Source organism: Platichthys flesus, chromosome 17, assembly GCF_949316205.1.
Source record: "Platichthys flesus chromosome 17, fPlaFle2.1, whole genome shotgun sequence".
In the NCBI taxonomy this organism is placed as follows: domain Eukaryota; kingdom Metazoa; phylum Chordata; class Actinopteri; order Pleuronectiformes; family Pleuronectidae; genus Platichthys; species Platichthys flesus.
In genome coordinates this window covers 8,838,780-8,860,921 of record NC_084961.1, presented here as the reverse complement: position 1 = coordinate 8,860,921, position 22,142 = coordinate 8,838,780, and the positions used below count along the sequence as shown (strand labels likewise).

At 42.2% G+C, this 22,142-nt stretch overlaps 1 protein-coding gene across 1 annotated transcript; it reads right to left on the bottom strand.

Annotated features, from left to right (window-relative positions):
* Window positions 1-979: 979 nt before the first annotated feature.
* On the bottom strand, window positions 980-21,836 carry necab1 (N-terminal EF-hand calcium binding protein 1). The gene is made up of 13 exons (XM_062409237.1): window positions 21,698-21,836; window positions 19,271-19,295; window positions 17,215-17,323; window positions 14,672-14,697; window positions 14,286-14,383; window positions 10,733-10,869; window positions 7,145-7,266; window positions 5,787-5,863; window positions 5,180-5,227; window positions 3,287-3,399; window positions 2,161-2,238; window positions 1,415-1,506; window positions 980-1,117 (listed from the first exon to the last, which is right to left on the bottom strand). The coding sequence occupies exons 1-13, from the start codon at window positions 21,782-21,784 to the stop codon at window positions 1,089-1,091; spliced, it is 1,041 nt and encodes a 346-aa protein (XP_062265221.1). The 5' UTR covers window positions 21,785-21,836; the 3' UTR covers window positions 980-1,088.
* Between the last annotated feature and the right edge of the window lie 306 nt (window positions 21,837-22,142).

Genomic DNA, 22,142 nt, shown 5'->3' with positions numbered 1-22,142 from the left:
TAAATTGTTGTGTTGAGTCTGAAAATGAACCAATTAGATTTGGTCTCTATTTAATTAGAAGTCTCTATTTCTGACACTGGAAGATGCAGAAGGCCCAGACATGAACATCTCAGCTGATAGTCAAACTCAATTTCACGTTATTTTTTAAATAGAGTGAGAAGACAAACAAAACAGGGACCCTGAAAGACTTAGCAAGATATGAACACGACATACACAACAATATATCGTCTTTATTTATGACCAACAATTTTTTTTAAATCTCAATTTGACACATTAAACACAGGATATTGGTTTAATGAGCTGCTACAACAGAAACAATTATATCTCATCTCTCTCTCTCTCCGTCTCTCTCTCTCTCTCACACACACACACACACACACACACACACGCACACACACACTCACATGTCTCCATGACTTTAGAGGATATTACTTTGACTTACATTCATTTCCTGGAGACTTGCACTCCTAACTGAATCCTTAACTACTAATAATATACACAGTAACCTTAAAATACATTATGGGGACACACACACGCACTCACAGAATCATACACAAGCACAAACATGTCGTCACAGGTCACTTTTAGGAACATCACATAGACCTGCATTAATTTCCTGGAGACTTGCCCTTAAACAAAAATCAACCTTTTCAAGTCGTCCCCAATTAACTGGTCTTTAGTCTGAAGTTTGTCCCCAAAAGGTAATCTATGACACCCACACCCACACACACACACACACACACTCATGATCGACTTCGGGCTGCAGATGATGTCCCGTCAAACACAGTGATGATGTCGGATCAGGTCATTGCTTCTCGCAGGTTAGAGCGTCGTGCAGGAGCGTAAACAAACACACAGACGCGGGCTATTCCCCCTACCACCTAACTATGACGAAACATGGAGGTCATGAAATCTATTCTAATCACCATGACTGCACGAGTTGTGTTGAATTAGCGTGTGTACGTGTGTACGTGTGTACGTGTGTGTGTATATGTGTTTGTGCCACTGTGGACCTCCTGACGAGTTGACAGGTGACTGTTTGCTCTCTGCACTCATCAGTGACGATCAGTGAGGGGTGATGTCTTATTTCAGTTGTTGTTGAGGACCCACCACGACGCTGGGGACGAGACAAAGAGAAATATAAAGACAAAGACCTCTGATTTGAGCCCAATCAATTAGACTCTGTGCTCCCCCTCCTCTGTGTATGCCTCTGAGAGATTTATTCATTTCCGAGTCCTTGTGAGTGGGAGCATGAAGTGATTTTGTACATCGTTGACATCGGGGCTGGGATTTTAAACTGAGTTCTGTGGGTTCATGCATCATTTGTCTGCACAGCTTGCAGTGAGAGGTCGCCCGAGGCTGAAGAGGGCTCAGGCTGAAGAGGGCTGACGACTCAACGAATGAATGTTCTTACCAGGAACCAGCATGGTGGTTAGGGTCTCAGGAGTTTCCAGAAAGTCCACGTTCCCCCTCTGAAAGGTTTTACTGTAGTTGGTCTGCAGGTGGCTGGAGAAGAAGAAGACATGACAGGATGAAGTCAGAATGGAGGACTTCATATATTTTGACATCTACAAATATATGATTAATCTGCTTGGCTATTTGGTATTAGGAATCCAAGAATTTAAACATGCATGTATACATACTTAGGATAAAAAGTTCTATGGAATGTAAAGGTTTTAATTTGGCATATTAAGGATTACATTTTTGTAAATTGATCTTCTTTGGCAGAAGATTTCAGGGATGCACAAAATGTAAAATATCAAAATATCAGTTACCAAATTAATAAAAAAAGTGTATAGCAGCGTGTTTGAAGTATTTCATTACATTTTGAATGTCTGGCAATAGCAAACAATACATGGCATCTTGAACAAAATACATGTAGCCAAATGTTAAGATTAATACAGTAAAAAAACTCAAAATTTGAGGAAAAATGTAATTTAGGTTTCTAGTATCAGTTTCTCTTTAATCTTTGTTCTCCCTGATGTAACAGTGGCTCTCCTCTGTTCTTCTTAACGCTTCACAGACTCAGTGTCCCTAACACAGTGGGAACCAGACCTCCCCTCAGCGGGTTCATGCTGAGTAAAGATAATATTTTGGGATTCATGTGGGCAGGGTTACGGTGCATTAGTCGCGATGCATACGGTGCCGGCGAATACTTACTTCTTCCACACGTTGTTGTGCTCCCAGAATTCATAGAGAATGAAGCGTGATTCATTTGCCAGACGCTGAACTGCGACACTGCCAAATGCAAAACAAGAGAGAGCTCAAGTCATGCAATCAGTAATTAGTGTGCGACATCATGTCCCCCAACACATCCTCTTGTTTCCTACACTCGGGCTGAGCGCAGGCACCGTGGATCTGTCAAATCGTCTTTTCTGTGGCTTCGCCCTGGAATTATGGTGATTATGAAGTGTGCTGCTTCAGATTTAAGAGTCGTATAAACTTGAAAATGATTTTACATGACTTGGTAATTAGAGCAATTGTGAAGGCAAACCACGTAAATGTCACACGGTTCTGCAGGCGGCCGCGTTTTGGTTTGTAAGGGATTCAGCTGAATTTAACCGATTTGGGCGTCATGGTGGAAGAAATTACATTTTAAATATTTGGCTGGAGAAGAAGAAAATGGAAATGTTCTTTCGATTGTCGTCAGCATGTTGCTGTGGTCTGAGGTGATGTCAGAACATTACACTGCAGCTCAGTTTCTATTTGCAAGATTTTACAATTTTTTTTTCATTATAATGTACCTTTTTTTTAGCACAAAATAAACACTTCAGCAAACATCTGTGTTGTGATAACAACCTAAACTGTTGAAACCTTATTGGAGAAAAATCTATTTGATGTATACTTTGACTTTTTTGATTTGGTCCCCATCCCATCCACTAACATGGTGGAGGGGGGGCTTTATAACCTATACTGCCGTCAGCCAACAGAGGGCAGTCGAGACCCTTTGGCTTCACTCTTGGGGAGCTGGCATGTCGTCCATCTTTATAAACAGTCTACGGTTTGGATAAAGTTGAACCCACAGTACGAGCATGAAGGATTTCGGTCTCATGATGACACAACAACTACAGTTAGAGTGTAAAATCAGATCTTACTGACCTGCTAACATACAGATCTGAATATGATTAAATGTTAAATCTCTTGTTTCATGGGGACAGGTTCCTTTTTCATTTTTCAGTTGCATTTATTAACATTTTTTACTCTTCTTTTAAAAGCTCAGTAAAATAGAAAAAGCAAAAGAGCAGAAATCCCAGATGCAAAGTGAACAAGTAAAATAAGAACTGACTGTAGACATCCAGTCTGGGCACAGGCACACTCCATGTACTGTCGGAGAGCCTGACGAAACTCCTCCAGCTCCTCCTCCAGCACAGAGAGCTGCCTCTGGACTATCAGGATGTGCTGTGAAGACACACACAAAACCAAACACACACACACACACACACACACACACACACACACACACCAGAACACACACCAGCACACACACAGACAACAAAAGGGGTCAGAACTTGCTTCTGGTTGTGAGCGAGTCTGACGGAGCTGAGGGGGATTCAAAACAATCTTCTGGCAGAGTTCCACATTGGCTCAACGTGTTAGCAGAAAGCTGGTGACTAATGCGGCACTGAATAATAGAAGCCTATAAGATTGATATCATCTATAATCTAATGTCCCGGCAGCAGCTTCTTGTGCCAGAGTGTGACAAAGCATCGAAGAGGGAAAAAAGACATCAGCATCTGGTTTTGCAGAGATGAGGACGGCAGGGAACAAAGAGAACCTGTTACATCACGACATGTATGTGAATGATTCCCTGTGGCTGATAAGGAATTGTTGACAGAGGCAGAGAGGATGATGGGAACAGGAAGTGAATGGTTTGCCCATTGGCCTGTAGTACACAGGGTGTGTGTTAATGATGTGTGTGACTGATAAAACACCTAGGGACTCTTTCTCAGTGGCTAATTAAGAAACATAAAAAAGAAAACATTCTCTCTGTCTCTGACACACACACACGCACGCACACCATCAAAGGGTCATCACTGGTTTTCTCTCAGCAGCGCATTTATTCCCACTGACACACAGTGTTAAAAGCAATTACGCTTTGATTAGTTCCCACACACACACTGAGACGCCTCCCACACTACTGATGAGACTCGACAGTGAAATGTAATAGGCATGTTGTATTATGGCTTCAGCCACTTTCACCACCGATACCAACCAGTCCTTATGAAAAATGTCACATGAAATTACTGATCGCACATGTGGAACATCCTTGGTGATAAAAATCAATATCAATACATTTTGCAACATAATTTTCATCAATGGCTTCGTAAAAAAAGTCCCACATATACTGATGAACTTAGGATCTGTCAAATGTTCTCTGCTGAAGAGTTTAAAACCACAAGCTTGGTCTTTAAACCTTAAATAAATAATAATTTGACATTGATGGAAATACTAGTGGTAATTATCTATTTCGACTGATTTTCATTCTGATATATTTTTGGGCTGTATCACCCAGTTGTTCGACTGCTGTTATAACTATTTGCAAAATGTTTAAACCGTTAAAGCCCAAACTTCAGCTACTTGTCAATAATCTTGTGGATTTCTCCTTCATGTGAATGTATCACCTCAGTCGTGATTTGCATGTGATGCTCAGATTAATCATCTGAAATGAAACGTGTCCTCACCATGTGAATTTATTAATGGTGAAATGCTCAAAACCCATATGGGCTTATATGTGACATTTCCACAGTAGCAAGAGTTTCACAAGTGTTATGAATTACAATGTATATAATGTACCATGTGGTTCTACCTGGTGATAAAGCAATAGATATGTGACGCACTACACTCCCTCTCCTTCTCTTTCTCTCTATCTCTCTATCTCACACACCTGCAAAACACAAGTCTGCTCTCTGAACATGAGGCCCATCTTAATAAATCTAAATAAATATTGAGTCTATAAACACTGAGATTAGAGATAAGGACAGGCAGAGCAAAGGAGGAGGAAAGAGAAACACTTGTGACAAGTTTTCCTCCCAGCTGTTGCCATGACAACCCCTGAGCGCCTGTTGTCAACGTGGCCTCCATTTCAGCACCACTCCACCTTTTCAGAATAATAGTTTACGTGAAGAGGCCTACACAGAAAAGCAGTGAGAAAAGAAAAAAGGAAAGTCTGCAAACTGACCGCTTTGCTGTCCAGGACCTCCTCCTCAGCCGGCTCCAGACGAATCTCCTGCACAACGAGAATCCACAACAACATCAGGCTCAGGTAATGAAGGAAACAAGAATCCAGGTGTTTGAACGCACAACATTGACATATTTTGAGTTGATGAGGTAAACATTTAGAATTTTGCTCCACTATGTTAGTTGCCAACTGTGTAAAGGAAAACTACGCGCCAAAGGGCCAAAGCTTTTCACGATTCACTAGGTCAAACGGCAGAAAGAGAAGTTCCTCCACATTTTGGGCTCATAAATATCCTTATCCCAGAATTAACATACCATTTGATAATCATATTTATATATATATTCACATGTCAGCTGTGGGCCTCTCCACATATCCCCTCGTACATATGTGTCGGTGTCTGTGTGTGGGAAGGTGTCGTTGAGTAAAACAGTTGATATTGTTTGAATCCACTCAACATAATTTGTGGTTAATTTGAGAAAAGGGGTGTAAAGAGCAGATGGCCGCGGTTATGAGAGGAAACAGATGGGAAATAAGAAGTGTGGAAGGCCGGAGGGGAAAAGGAGCAGGTAGGAGGAGATAATGGAAACGTTCAAAGAAAGCAAGCCACCTTTTGTTCTAGGCGGTCGATCAGCTTCTGCAGTCTGTTGACCTGGAACATCCACTGGCTGTCTTCATCATAAACGCCTGGAGGAGGTTTCACAGGAAACAACAAAGGGGCAGGGATGAACGCCGCTGCATACAGCCACTGTATTTTAAACACAAATCCTCCATTGATTGTCTGACACTACTTAAATCGTAGCCGGGTCCCAGAAGGCATTTCAAGCTTTCCTTTCATGTTACACAAAGCGGGACCAACGGGAATCAATGGAAAAGCTTTGAGGCCTGTGATCGAAGTTTAAAGAGGCTCTGCCATGTTTGAAAAGATCTCCTAGCAACCACAGCTGGATGGTTGTCTTTTTTGCATCTGTCATGTGTTTGAAGCATCATCAACACATCCACTCACTCACTGAATCCTCTCCTGCCCTTTTCCAACAGGGGCTCATTTGGACATTATGAAGGGTCTTTACCGAGGGGCTGACAGGACCAGCTCCCCAGGATGTGAGGATCTCACTCGTACATTGGCATCCTCAACATCAGCCCCTCGACAAAATAACCCAAGGTTCAGTGCAGGTCTGAAAGCAGCTTATGTGTCTATTTTTCAGGACTTTGGGGAAAAAAGCCGTTCAGTGATGCCCTTTACAGGCCAAAGCACTATAGGCCAGCTGCAGCCCACTGTGCAGGACCTCATACAGTCGCTCTGCAATCACTGACAGTAAGTCTCTCATGGAAGGAAATTGGGCTGTAAGAGAGCAAGTTAAACTGCAGGAAAATGGACTGTGCTTAAAAGGGGGGAAGCCTTGAAAGATCCATCCGTCCATCAGTGATACCACTCATCCACTGAGGGCTGCAGTGGGCTGACATCTGACGAGGGAAAGGCTACACCCCTGACAGGTCGTCTCTTTATAACAGGGCTGACATATAGAGACAAACAACCAGTCACGCACACATTCACATCAGTGAGCAATTTAGAGTCTTCAATGAACCTGAGTGGCATGTCTGTGGACTGTGGGAGGAAACCTACACAGCAAGAGAAAAAGGCATCGCCGTATGACGTCTGTGATAGATCACTGCATGTTCAGAGGACGTGCCTCTATGCTGGGGTCGAGTGCAGCCCTGAGAAGGTCTCTATGATCCCCTCTATCTTTCTAAGAATGTTTATTCCCATCTTTGGAATCTACACTTTGAAACACAGGGGCACGAGAAGACCTCCACCCTCCACCTCTCTCTGCTCCCTGAACCTGGGAGACACAGACTCTGGCCCAGCAGCAAGAAGATGTAGCTCAAGAAAGAGGTGCAGGACGTGTCAGACGACAGGATGCAGTGTTTGACATGCTATAACACAACAAAGTGAACATATCAACTCACCTGAGTTGACGAGGCTAAGAAGCGGGTTGTTGGGCGACAGGCTGCTGTTCCTCTGGAGCCTCCTGTTGGAGCGACGGCCCGACCACTGGATGGTCAACCCCTCTGGCTTCAGAGGACCTTGTCTGGAGTCACCAGGGGACAATAGTTACCCTGACATCACAATAGCTTAGAATGTTTCTTCTTAAAATGGTTGTGACTGTGAAACACACACAGTGCGTGACTTTTAAAACCCTCTGTGAAGTAAAACTAACATCAAATGACCTTTTGCGCTGCACTTTTCATTGTTCACTGCTCTCATCGCAAAACAGATGGGCCCCACTGTGAAAAAAACATTACTCAACCGTCTGCTGACGCTGAAAACATAAACGGAGTGTGGCTCTGTGATTCCAGTGTCAGTCATGTGCACTCGATTGTACCAAGTATCTGTGTGTGTATGTATCTTGTACCATATAATATACCATAAAACAGCTCAATGGTTAGGACACATATGGGCTTATACGCCTTGAAAAACAGCTTCCCAGTTCAACTTCTGACAAATCGGAGCAGTTACTCGATTTCATTCCAACATTCTGTCCCCACTCCTCCTGTCTCTCCTTCACTAAATCGAATAAACGCCCAAGAAGTATACTTAAACAGGAGGGAGCACTTTTGACTTTCACTGAGATATTTCAGAGCTTGACATCATTTCCCACTCATATTTTTCTATTCACTCTTTAAGAGGGCGCCCAGGTGATTGAAGAATACATTTGAAAAAGCCTCAAAACTGTTCCTTAGCTTTCAGTGAACTTGTAGGTCAAGCGGTCTGACAGTGATGCTCATGGCAGTGACAAGGTACGTGCAGCCACGGGGTGACATCACCTGAGATTTATCTACTGCTGTCAAGTTGTTCGGCCCCAAATCTGACACCACCTCGGGGCGGCTGCGGCTTTTGGGGGGGGGGGGGGGGGGGGGGGGCGCTGTGTGTGTCTGCAGGGGAATTCACATGCATGTATTTATAAATTTGTGCGGAGGTTTGATGTGTGGAGCTGAGACTCCTGATAAAAGGCTTTCGTCCAATATTATTACACTTTTCCGACATAACACAGTTATGTTGGTGCAAAGTTACTTACTTGCTTGCACAGCTAAATTGTTAATATTTAAACTTTTTGGGTAAAGGGAATTCACTGTAGGATAATTTAATTTCATTCGACTGATATTTCATTTGATCAATCTTGGAATCGATTAAAATCGGACTGTATTTTATATTCATGGCAGAAATTGACAATTAAAATGGAATGAAAAAAATCTGATTGGATTAGTGTAGTCAGCTGATTAGAGGAGGTGGGGCGAGCAAGATAAATGAGACGTAGAGAAAGTTGAACTTTTCCTTTAATCCACCACTTTATATGCAGAACTTGGCATTTTCAGCTTTACCCATAGGTTTTGTCATATGGAAAATGTGAGTATTAATTACTGTCATTTTAAAATACAGAAACACCAATCAGCTCATTTAGAAAAATCCCATTTCTCAAAAAAGCGTTGGGTTGCTTTATTCAAGATTTTAAAAGCCGCTTTGCATGTCTTGGGGGAAATATCGTAATGAATCCACTATAGTTACAGTAAAATGAATGTCTGTATTCTTGATGATTCAGTCTGAAAGTGAATCATATTCTCAGCTACGCAGCAACTTCAATCGCTGTTTAATCGTGTTCAGCTTCAGCAGAAGAAAAACAAGAATCCAGGACCTTTTCCTTCATGTCACTTTAATCCATCCCTTTCTATAGAGGTGATCGATTATGGCTGATTGTTTCTCCACACAACAAAGGTTAGTCTGGTGGGGGTGTTTCCATCATATGTCGCTTTGTGCCCTGTATGCCTGAGTCATGCCGAGCCTCCATGGATATGATCTTTGGTTTGTTCACAGCCTCTTCACACATTCAGCGTGTATACCTGACCCGAGAAGCCTATTTAAAGCCACTGGAGAAACAGCCAGAGCCTCTAGATGTTTGGAGGAGCGGAGAGTGATTGCATTCAGCACCACGGGGGACTTTCCCTAGTGTGGCGGTGGAGAGATGGATGGACGGAGGAGAGGAAGCAGCAGCTCTGGGAGCGAGGGGCAGTAACACTTTGAAATAACATGAGAGGGAAAGAGAGAGGAAGAGACACAGAGGGGAGGTGAGAAGAGGGAGGGAATAGAGTATGTGAAGGTCGCTGTGACTCAAATGTCAGTTACCCAAGAACATAGTTTTCCCCAGTGAAAATAAACATGTGCGGTGTCTCAAAATGTAATACTTGTCAACAAAAATACACATTATACACACTTAGCGAAGAGCTTTTTGACCCTTTTGAATCAAAAGGACTTGCTGGATGTGGCCATACTTGTCGGCATTTATGCTCTCAATATCAATTTATCAATCATGTGTTATGTGTAGAGGCCATATTCACAAATCACAATTCGTATAAGGCTCAACAAGGTGCCAACTTCTAGAGTAAGGAAAAACTACCAATTAGGGACAGGTCTACTGATCTAACGTCTCAATGCAGTGATAATTCATAGGCTACTGCTGTTTCTCGAGAGTGTCGGGCTCAGAAGTCGGACATAAATCACTGTGAGGCTGCAGCTGAAGTGTGGATTCAGTGAAGTTGGACAGGTGACGAGATGGGAGGCAGAAAGACGTGCGTCATCGTCTGTTCTTTAAATATATCATGAAAACACACACACACACACACACACATTCAATGTAATCTTGTGCACTTGTACACTGGTGAGTCATCAACACTAATGAACTGAGCACGCCAGGGGCATGCCAAAATTCTGCATATAGACAGACTGATCGAACATTACACACACAAAGACACACACAGAAACGCACAAACACGCACACATGCACATATTCCCCTCAGGTTTAATCATCAATGATCCAATGATCCACTCCTCTCACACACAGAAAAGCTGCAGGGTCAGAATTCATTCTTTCATTGTCAGTTAAACAAGAGGATTATTTCATGGTAACCACATAAAGTCATATTCTAATCATTGAGCTGTCAAGAATAATCATCAATCTTATGTATCCTAGTTGAATTAGACACATTTGTAGGAGGTACAAACAGATTAAGAGACTGAAATAACATCAACAGTATGTATTTGCATAGTTTTTCTATTTCAGATATATGATTCTGTGTTGACATAAGCAGCAGCAGCATCCATGTCAGGTGTGTCATGCCGCTCTCTCGGTATTTCATTTCTCTCACGTCTTCAAAATAGCTTTTTAATTTGCATCCTCAATTTGCCTATATTTCCCAACAGGGAGGGGACGTGCACAGTGATGGAATAAATAAAAGGATTACGGACATCTCCAGGCAAGGAGGAACAGGTGGTCTAGTGAAATTAAAAGGCAGGAAACCCTCTTGTCTATTGCACTGTAATTATAGTTGCCACTGTACAACACATTTTGTCCATGTTCTAAAGGGTGGTTGTTTGTTTGGTGTGTGTATGTGTGTGTGTGTGTGTGTGTGTGTGTGTGTGTGTGTGTGTGTGTGTGTGTGTGTGTGTGTGTGTGTCAGTTCGCGTGTGTGTGTGTGTGTATGTGAGGACCTGAGCACACTCACTTCTCCTGCCGAGTCTGCTCAGCAGTGGTTTCCATAGCGCATTCGAGTGAGCTTTGAAGCGAATGAAGCTGATTGGTCGTCTCCTTCAGCAGGAAGCGGGTCACAAACTGCTCAAGGTGGGTGGACTCCTGATACTCCTGTCAGTCAAGATGAAGAGGAGGAGAAGGAGGAGGAGGAGAATAAGAGCAGGACGAATGACGACGGGGTAGAACAGGAGAAGCCGTGACACGTTGCCAGCCAGATGTCACTCAATGCCCAGACGTCTCCTGCTAATTAAACAACGCCTGCGTTCATTGAGGATTATATAAGAGCTCGGGATTGTGGGTCTTTTCAACATATCCTGGATTTATAATTTACTGTGTTCATTGCTAACATCATCTGATCATTTAATCCATTGTTACTAGGAAATATACAAAAAAATATTGCTAAATGAAGCTTTAACGAACAAACTGGTGTTTTTGTTTACTCTCTGTGACAAAAACATTATATTATGATCAAAAGTGTTTGTGCACTGACTTAATAAAAAGATTTCTGAAGGGAAACACACATACAAGCTAGATAAGAGAAAGACAGATGGATGAACCGGGAGATGTGAGACACAGAGAGAGAGAGAGAGAGAGAGATAGCGAGAAAATAAATGTGTTTCACTCTTTTTGTCTGTTGGTAATTGCGGCACTTTCAAAAGGAAGGTGGTTCGATTGTAAAAGCTCCATGTTTAATAGTTGCTAAGGTGCAATACGGATAGGGACACACACACACACACACACACACACTAATTGCAGTTCGTGGAGCGAGGTTCTTCACACAAGAGAGCTGAACTCTGAGCAGCTTTTTCAGAATATAGAGCCGATCATTAGAATCAAGTTTTCTCTCCAGTTGTCATCCTAGCAGCAGAAGAAGCATCTCTGACCGAAGAGGGAACCGCTTGTTCAAAATGATGACAGATAAACTAAATAAGTACAACTCATTAAGTCTGGTTTTATAAGCATTGTGCTTTTAAAAGCCTAGAATCATTATTGGTGGGACAAACACACACACACACACACACACACACACATTCACTCAGCGAGAGTGAGTCAGAACAAAAAAATGGTAAAGGTTAGTCTCCTGTCTCCAATCTGGACGTAGATTACCTCCTGTGATCTACACCTGGGTGTGTGCGTGGGTGTGTGGGTGTGTGTGTGTGTGTCCACACTGACTGACTGTATTCTCTTTTCCCCTTCATCTTTCATTTTCAGTTGTGCAAAAGGTCAAATTAGTGGTTTGTTGGAGACACAGCTGCCAAGATCACACTACCCGAGCCCCTTAGTTAAGATTAACAGGACATTACCTCTTCAGCTCAATATTTTTAAAACCCTGAACGCAAATCATCCAATTTCATTTATAAGCAGTTTGAAATGCTTACGTGAAATTCTCTATTCAAATCCACCTGTGAGTGATTTGTCAGAACTTCTTCAGAAAATTTGGGTCATAAAAGTTAAGGCTAGTTTCTAACTAGGGATTTGCTAAATCACACACACACACACACTGACACACTCATGCAGCCAGCTCCTTCTCACACATTCACAGCCAGAGACCACCCACTCACATACATATACAGTTCAGAGAAGCCTGGGCTTCAGTGTGTGACAATGTAGCATCTGTTCTCCTCCTCCCTCAGCATGCACATTATATGTTTCTCCTTATTTCTTTTCATCGTGCTGTGACTCAGGGTCACAGAAATCTTTTGTGGCTTCACACACGCTCCGCAGAGGAGGAAACTAAGATTGAGGCTTCAAAGTGTAAGCACTTTAAAAAAGGCTGCCGAGGAGCCGCAGCGCTGTGAAATCCTGTCTCTCTCTCACAGTCTGGTGTGGTAATGTGATTTGAAATTTGTCGCTTTGGTCCATATCTCCTCACCTCTGCACAATTTTTTTTCATTTGAGCTCGAATATCCATTGTGTGGTTGTGTGTCTGTGAGGAAACAACATCAGGAGCGTTGATGGGAGTAATCTGATGTTTGAGGGCTATTTTTCTGTCTCACTTCCCGCTCTTAAATATTCTCCTGGAAAAAAAAGAAAAATGTTATGAGGTGCAATTGTATTCTCGCACCTCATCAAAGCTTGGCACTTGTTGAGGTGCAGCAAATACGCATTCAGAGGAAAGTGTGTGAAATGTGGTGCAGCCTGATTGAATTGAGACCATTGGGCCTTGGCAGAGGCATGTGCTCCGCTGAGTGCCATTCTAGTTACTGCTGCTTTTCCGTGCAGGAGTTAGATGTGTACGTGTGTAACCTTGTTTCCTTGCTAATGAAAATCGACCCCTGACAAATGGGTGGTTTGCCTCCCACACGGTGCTCCAGAGAGTCAGTGGTAGAGAGAAAAAGAGGCTCTCCCTGCAGATGGAGTGCACTGCTGCTTGTCCTTATTGTTTACCTTCTGTTTTCTCCTCTCCCATAATGTCACAGTGTATTTTCTTCAGCAACAAATTTACTTCCTCGTCAGCGTTGACTACGCGACAAAAAGAACCATAACGCATTTTGTTCTGGTTGGTTAATCAGTAAAAATGAATGAGTCTCGGCTCGTCCTCGCTCGCTCGGTGATGGAATTGTGACTAATGGGAGATGTGAGGAAGCCAGCTGGGCAGCACAGGAGCATGCTGGGAGTGTTTTGCAGCGTGAAGCTCATGCCACACTGCGAGTAAATCAAACATCCCTTATTATTATCATTATGTGCACAACATGGGATGTCAGTGTGATGTTTGCTGTGTGGAGGTGTGTGCGTGTGTGTGTGTGTGTGTGTGTGTGTGTGTGTTTGTGTGTGTGTGTGTGTGTGTTGTGAATGTGTAACAGGGAAAGTTGGACAATGGGCAGAGAAGGTCTCTGGTTCGTCTCTGGTTCGACTCCACGGAGAGACAACAAAAGACGAACCTGGATTGATCCAAGAGTCTCCCTACACTGTCTAGTGCCCCTGAGCAAGGCACCTTACTCCCCCAACATCTGCTCCCTGAGTGCCGTACTTGGTCGCTCACTGCACTGAATGTCTTGCACCAGATTGATCAAAAGCAGAGATTAAATTTCCCTACCTGCATGAGTGTGCCTTTGCATGTCTGTGCATGTGTTTGGGATTAATCGTAATCTTAATCTTAATCTTAAAGGAAAATGAACACGCTGTTTGAATAATTACAGAAACAGAAGTCCTCTTATTTCAGCAGATTTTTCTTACACTGTTTGCTTGAAGCAGGTGTGTGTGTGTGTGTGTGTGTTTTTGTGTGTGTGTATGTGTGTGTGTATACAAAATAAATCAACAACACATGATTGGAGTTTGCCTCATCTGTGTTTATATTGCATCGCTTCCCAATGGTTTTCATTTTTGCTGATTTTCCTCCCTCTCACCTCATGACACTAAAGTCACATCCCTTGTTTGAGTCAAATAGAGACACACACACACACACACACACACACACACACACAATGCTGACAGGCTGACCAATGTCCACCAAAGATAAATATCCATAAAGAATCCGTACCCTAATGACGTTGGTTCATCAGATTCACTGCTTGTTCAAGTCTTACCTTCTTGGTTTTGTCCATGGCCTTCAGTATGGATTTATTCAGGTCTTCTAGGGCGCCCAGGACGTTCTCATATTCACCGAGGTGCTGGGAGAAATAATCTTTACAGGATGGGAAAAAAAAGAGAGAAAGATTTTGTGAGTTAAGGAAGTCGGACAGGGCTTTAGGTGTTCTGTTGAAGCAGCATTAGTGTGACACCTCCCTGACACAGCCTGCAGGGGTTTGGTCATAGAGCATGTGACCATGTCTAACATGGTTCTTTCCTTATGCTGGGAAAATGTTACATAACATTTGAGTCTACGGTGCTGCCGCATAGATCAAGCAGAAAAGCTTCTTATGCAGAAAATTCAAATTTTGTATTTATTTATTTAGAGAGGGAGTCAACTTACCACAGAGTTCATCAGTGTCCACGTTGCTGAAAGACAAAACATGAGATATTTAGATTAAAAAGGATTTATTAAACTACAATGGTGAATAAAACTAAAACCATCTGAATCTGGATTTGTTTGCATCAGGATCCATGAATTATTCTCAGAGAAATCAAGGAAAATGTAAAAAACAAGCAACATGTTAAGTAAAGTGAAAAACAACATCCTGAATCTTCCTCGTCATTCGGTTCCGCACAAAAATGTAAGCGGTACTTCCCTTAACTCTCCCTCATCCTTCCACCAAGTTTCAAGGTAATCAGTTCTGTAGTTTTTGTCTCACACCATTGAAAACATTCCGTCTTTGACAGAAGTAGAAACAGATATATCCAAGGTTAACGGATGCGACACACTAATCTTTCTTCCCCCTGCAATTTTCTCTGTAGACTGTGATTTGGTCAAATTACATGTCATTTTTCAAATCAGTAAGTGATGACGAATGGGAGCAAGTAAAAATATGTCAGAAGAAATTAAGTTACATTTGCCTCCCTTCAGAGGTGTGAGCCAGAGGCCAGACACCGAAATGTTCAACAGAAACCCCTGAGAAAATGTGTAGCGGATTGTGATGAAGGTCTGTGCATGAGTGTGCTTCAGGGAGAAGGTCTGTGTGTATGTGTGTGTGTGTGTGTGTGTGACACTTGTGAATTACACTGGCTTTAACTCTATTCCACACAAGCTGCAACTGTCATTCACAAGAGGGTAAAGTGCTGCAGGGATCAATCGGTCCAAACAGGAGAAAACACTTAGAGCCACACGACGAGAGACCAGAACACAGGAGGTAAAGCACAGGTTAGATATATGAAACTCTGACTTTTGCGTTGAAGGAGACTTGCATGTTTTGACGTTTTATTTACTAATGGACCAAATATGGGTCAGAGATGCTTGCAAACTACACTAAACAGTCACCACTACACATATTTAACTACTACACTAACGACACAAAGCTGTATCTGGCCTGAAAAGATAAATCAAGTATAAAAACTGACTGTAGTTTATGCATGATCACTAAAAACGGTCTAAATATATTAAACACGGATTTGATCCAGAATCACATATTTCTCTTTAAAACCTGGTGATCATGACAACATGAATACTAATGACTTTGGTTGATCTACTGACTCACGTGAAGATTTGACTGCAAACTGAAAAACACAGTTTGTTGCAGACTTGTAGATTGTTTTGTCCCTGTACATACACCTGACAGTGATGCAGAGGTGGATTGAACACACTCTGAGTTTGACAGTTTGATTGAGAAACTGCAGAACGAGTTTCTCAGATTGTGCATAATTCTTCAGGTTTCTTACACCTTCCAGATATCTCCACACCTAATGACAGAATTCTCATCTTCCTAAAATATCACGGCTGCAAATGTTCAGTCCTCCTCTGACATTCTTCTAAATGTTGTTGTCCTTGCTGAAATGCATCCACTCTATATGTACCTGCGAGAGATTTGTCCCAGTATAACAGAGTTTGCTGACCTGACCTGATCTCCCTGCCTCCTCTGTGCGGCTGTGAACAGGATCCAGCTGCTGAGCATCAAAGAGAGTCTTCAAGACTGACTAGAGAACGAGACTACACTAAGGGGCGTGATCAATATTCACACACACTTAATAGGGCCTTGGATTCGAGTCAGATCTAATGCAAAGCACTGATGGTGCGAATTTGAAATTCCTCTTCGAGCCTCTTGATCAGAAGAGTAGGGACATGGAAATTAAAGTGACGTATTATATAATTGATAAAGTGGGTATTAATAAAATAGTATGCTTGCAAATTTAAAATAAATGATGAAGAAGGATTCCAGTGTGGGCCATAGACCTGCTGCTGATGTGAATATAACCTACTTCAACCGCCACTTGGTGAAATATCAAAATTGTGGGGAGTTAATAAGCAATAATAATAGATTTAATATAAGTCTGACTGAAATTCTGACGTGTAAGATTTAACAATGTGCGACAGGTTGACAGGTGAACAGAGACTTTTATTTGACATGAGTCTCCTGTGTCCTGCAGAGGGACAGACACACAGTCCACTGCCCACAATGCTTAACTTCGCATCTTCTCATCACCGTCATCACTTCAACAATACTGAGCTGATGAATAAATAGAAAAAAGTCTCATCAGAGCGTGTGGCCCAGTTTCCTTTAAATATCTTATAAGCCAAGAGTCACTTTCGGGATTTTTCACATTATATTCTCCAAAAGCATCCAACAGGATTTCTTATCAAAGTTAAGCCTGGTGAGTTTGTGCAGTTTGGTTTGAAAACATGTCAAGACTATTCTCATAGGAGACAAAAACTGAGCTGTGACTGCATCAAAGTAAATTACTATATTTGACAAATCCTCTTTGGTTGGAGACAAATTGAGTTGTCACAGTGTTGACCTGAAATTTCAATCCATCAGAAACACTGTTTCACTGTTTATGTAAGAGACACGGAAGCACATACACATATTATTGACCCCTCCTCCCTCACCCTAATCCCCAGATAGAGCAGCACATTAACGGACTTACTCTGTGTTGTGGGTATCGATCGTGTGGAAGAGCTCCTTCAGTTCGTCAGATGTCAGGACTCCATCAGAGAAGTAGGACTTGAACTCGTCGAAGGAAAGCTTCCCGTCGTCTGGGGATGAAGCACAAATGCAGCGTGTCAACGAGTTGTCAGGGCAGCTCAGTCAGGACTGCAGCAGCCGGCGAGACCAAGTGACCAGTTTCAAAAAATGTTCCTCATATGCATCGCAGACAAATCCAGAAATGACAGGAGCTGGAAGTCAGTAGCACAGACAAACTGGTCCGATGACATATCGTTAGGAATTTCGGTGAAGCTCCGGGCTCCGAGGGTGTGTTTCCCATGTGTGATGTGAGGTGGTGATCTTTCAATTTTCACCGCTGACCTGCTCGGGAGGTGGTGCTCAGTGTGAATGTCATGTCACTGTTGATGATGTGAGCATGAGCCCCTTTTGAAGGCTGTACAAAGGCACACACAGACACACACACACACACACACACACACACACACACACATACACACATAGACACACACACATGAATGGAGCACAAGGTGACTCACAGTGAGCTCAGAAATAGTCCTGGAACAAACCTGACATATAAATATTGCTGTTTGCTAAACACTTAAAAAACAAAGATGAGTGACGGTTGTTTATTTTCCTGCGTGATGAGACCTGAAATCCATCCCAGCGTGGGCCATTTGAATTATGAAGCACGTCATGTCATGTGAATAATGAATTCTGAACGGCTATTTTTGGTCATTTATATCAACTATGTTCAAATTGTGTGCTGCTGGTGGGAGGACAGCTGTCTGACGTAATGGTGTCTGTTAATGTGCCAGTTTAAACCTAATCCCTGTTGCTGATGTATTTATATCTAGGATCTGAAACCTGGCGGTGCATCGGATGCAGTCAAAGAAATTAACTAGTTCCAATTTAGGATTTACAGTTTTTATTCTATGTTTCATTAAATAAAATGTAAATAAATATTTTTTTCCAAGTATTTTGGCTTCATGTCAGGACACTGGGAGGAAGTGGAGATGCATCGTCCATCTTTACAGTCTGTTTTAAATAATAAAGATGAAGCTACAGCTCACATCTGGTTAACTTTGCTTAGTAAGAGGACTTTAACAAGGGAAATCTCCAATCTGGTTTTGTCTGGAGGTATGAAACCCATCATCCACCAGCACCTCTGACAGCCTCTCTGAACAGGAGGTTCTTCAGACAGGTCTTTTACTCGTCTGTCTCAAGCCCACCTGACAGAACAGATACGCTTCCACTTTAACCATCTTCCACTTTAACATGATCGAACTCTGGAAAAGCATGTTTCCAAAAACGTCAAATTATTCTCCTTTCTGCTGCACAGAAATACGAAATGAAACCAGAACTTATTTTCATTTCAATGATGTATAATAGTTAATGTATTAGTAATTTCAATAAGTAGGTCGACTGCATGTGCCTTTAGAACATTTGTGAATTATTAAAATCTTATCACTGGAATTCAAAGGATTCTTATTTCATTCAACGTCTCTTAGTCTGACTTAACTTCATAAATCAGACTTAGCCAATTAAAATGCAAGACCTGTGTGCCATAAAAGCTGCAGATCCACAGTGTTATTCCATTTCCTGTTTGGTTCTCTTCATCTGAGTATTCAGGTTGACAGGTTGGAGCCAGATGAACGGGAATAAAACTCCTGCTGTCTCTAGTTATCAACAAATATATGTTTATTTGTGTATGTTTACACTGCACAAGCAGAAGATAGCGAAGGTGAAACAACAGCAGAATCTGTGTTGAGCCTCCAGCTGTAAAAACTTGAAGTTGCTAAGTGTGGACTGCAGTGATAACAGTGTCTAACTAGTAAAAACTCTTGATGTCCGTCTTCATTTACAAACTGATCGTGAGCCAGTGTGGGCATGGTCAGTTTCCTGTTTCCATGGAAACTGAAAGCCTATGGCCAGAGAGTCCTGATCAGAATTTCATTGAGGAACTTGTAGGTCTGATTTCACAAACCAGAGTGAGGGCGTCAAAGGAAAACGCCAGAGGGTGTTTGTGTTATATTTACCGTTTTTATCAGCTCTCCGCAAAATCTGTAACGAGAGGGAGAAGAAAGACTGTCAGGTTTCCCATCATCAAAGTTCAAATAAGTGTGTGTTTGTGAGTGCGTGCAGGTGGGGATCATCGATCACACTCTCAGTGGGTCATTCAATTATTGATGCCGCTGCCCCACAGTCCAGACGAGATGAAAGTCGGAGTGGCAATGACCACGTCAGCCTGAAAAGGTTCGAGCCGCCGACCTCGAAATAGCATCTTCTCATCTCGTGTTGGCACTGAAGCAGAATCTGAGCAGAGAGGTTTTACATATCATCACTGCAGGCGGAATCTGACTATAATCCTCTAAAATGTAAAATTGAAACCATAAACTAAATTGTTCCCTCCTTGGACTCGGTCGGCATGAGGATAAAGAAGCAAATTAAAAACTGTTCTTTAGTACTCGGCCGATTCACTAAATCGTTCCTGCCAATCACTTCAGTTCTGTCCAACATCCTCAGAGACCTGCTGCCTTTCTGTTCCCACTCATCTTTAATCCACATCTTACTCCCATCAGCAGTCAGTCGGATTCAGCACAGCTTCATTTATCTGCACGAGGCCGCAGTGCAGAGCGGCTGCGTGAGGAATGAACGGAGGCAGAGGGAAGAAAACACTGTTCACTGCAACGTGGAAACAATCAATTGTCACGTCTATGTCCCAAATCGAAACCGTCTTCATCCGTCTGGAGCCGTGACGATCAATAGCTTAGTTGATCAACAAGTCTAATCAGCAGCGCATTTCATGGTCACTGAAGCCAATTTTAAAGCAAAGATTAGCAAGTATTTGATGATTCCAGCTTTATTACTGTTATATATAGATATAACACGATCCATAGTATCTAAATACAACTAAATGGCTCCAAACTTGGTGTAAAGAGGTGTTACAGGTCAGGAAAGAATAGATTATCAAGTGGATCAAGGATTTTTTTTATTTTCTTTAACAATGTGAGATTGGGGCTGTTTTCAACTTCCCCCTTGATTTACTATTGAGAATAATTCATGGATCTTATTGGACACAAAATCAGGCATGTTTTGGGGACTGATCTCTACGATATTAATAAAAATCCGGATCTTTCAAATTTAATGTGTTTTCATAAGGGGACTGTTGGGTCTTGGCAGAGGTGCTCTACTAGGTATTCATTTGGATATGATTTAATCCATGAGATTGTCTGAGGCCTGATGAGAATATGAATATTATTCACTGTGTCGCTGATGATCTGCAGATTAATCAACAATGGAAATAAATGTTGTTTACAGCCCTCCAGCTCTTCAATTACTCATCTATACATCTACTTGCTCATGTATGTGTCACATTGATGATTCAGATAATAACAACACCATCACTGCTTCGAACCCTTTAACCACCTACGATTTGGTCTCATTTTCTTGTCTGATCCTGTTTAATCTTTTACATCCAATGAGCAATTAATTAATCTAACCTAGAATAGGAATGGGTTTTTCCCCCCCTCGAGTACATCTGCTAATGAAGTGGAGCTCTGGCACCGAAACACAATCAAAAGGATAAAGACATGAAGACACAACCTGTGGCAGGAGTATTGACTATTTGGAGCCAGTGTGCAGAAAGTCATACAGAGAGAAGTCAAGAAATAACCGAATCCAGGCCGTCGACCATCTTGTCTTTTAACATGACGGGGGTGTCACTCCCCGTCAGTCAGTTCCACAATACGTCAACATCAGTGAGACGTTTGATGTGATCTATATATACGACTTCCTGCTCTCATAAAAATCTCCCATGTGAGCATCCACCCGAGCCACAAACAGGTTCATAGTGAAGACACGTAATTTAATGACATAGAATGGAGAAATGTGGGTTTAATATAATGAGGTGGAAGGTAGGAACAAAGCAAAGAGAGAGAGAGAGAGAGAGAGAGAGAGAGAGAGAGAGAGAGAGAGAGAGAGAGAGAGAGAGAGAGAGAAAGAGAGAGAGAGCGAAGCACTTGAAAAAGATCACAAACTATAGTGATACATACATGGCATTCGATTTTAATAAATAAATCCACAACACGTAAAAAGAAATCTGCAAGTTTTAGCATTAGAGATTTAAAAAGGTCAACACTTACAGTAACTTCATACTTGCTCCTGAACAACGACATATAAATGGATGATCAGGCTTTGAGAGCAAGAGGCTAAATTAAAGGTCAGGCTTGTCATATTCATTCATCCCATAGGGAACCGTCTGTACCCTGCATACACAACGGGGTTCTACACTAACTCAGGTGATACAAAACATCTAAGAAATAAATCACTGAAACTAAAAAGTAAAGTAAAAATGCAACTGCTTTGATAAGCCACGGATTATCACAAAAACTAAAGGTAAGCAGCAGTGGTGAATATTAAAGTCGTTATTTTTCTCTAAGGATCATTAAACGTGTTTTACTCACATCTATGAAAATCGACATCCCCATCTTCAGCTCCATCTGAGCGCAGGGCTCCTCGCACACAGACGGAACCTCCTCTGAACAATCCATCACCACAGATCAGGCTCCAGTAGTGAACTGCAGGGGAATGCGAGTGTCTCAGCCTCTTATCTGATCACTGGCACCGGTCAGACACAGACACAGCGACCCCTAGCTGCTGCCAAGCCAACAGCAATCAAACGCACACCCCACTCCTCAAGTGAAGGCCCACCATTTAACCCTTAACTTGAAAAATGGCTGTAATGTTGTCCCTTTAAATGTTAAACATGACCTCATTATTCTGAGATTTGTCATTTTGCTCTGGGCTCACTCAAACTGCCCCCTTTCTCGACTAACTCTGAGATTCAAGTGCTTTTATTTGGACAATATATTACCACACTTACACTTGACATATGAAATACAGCCTGTT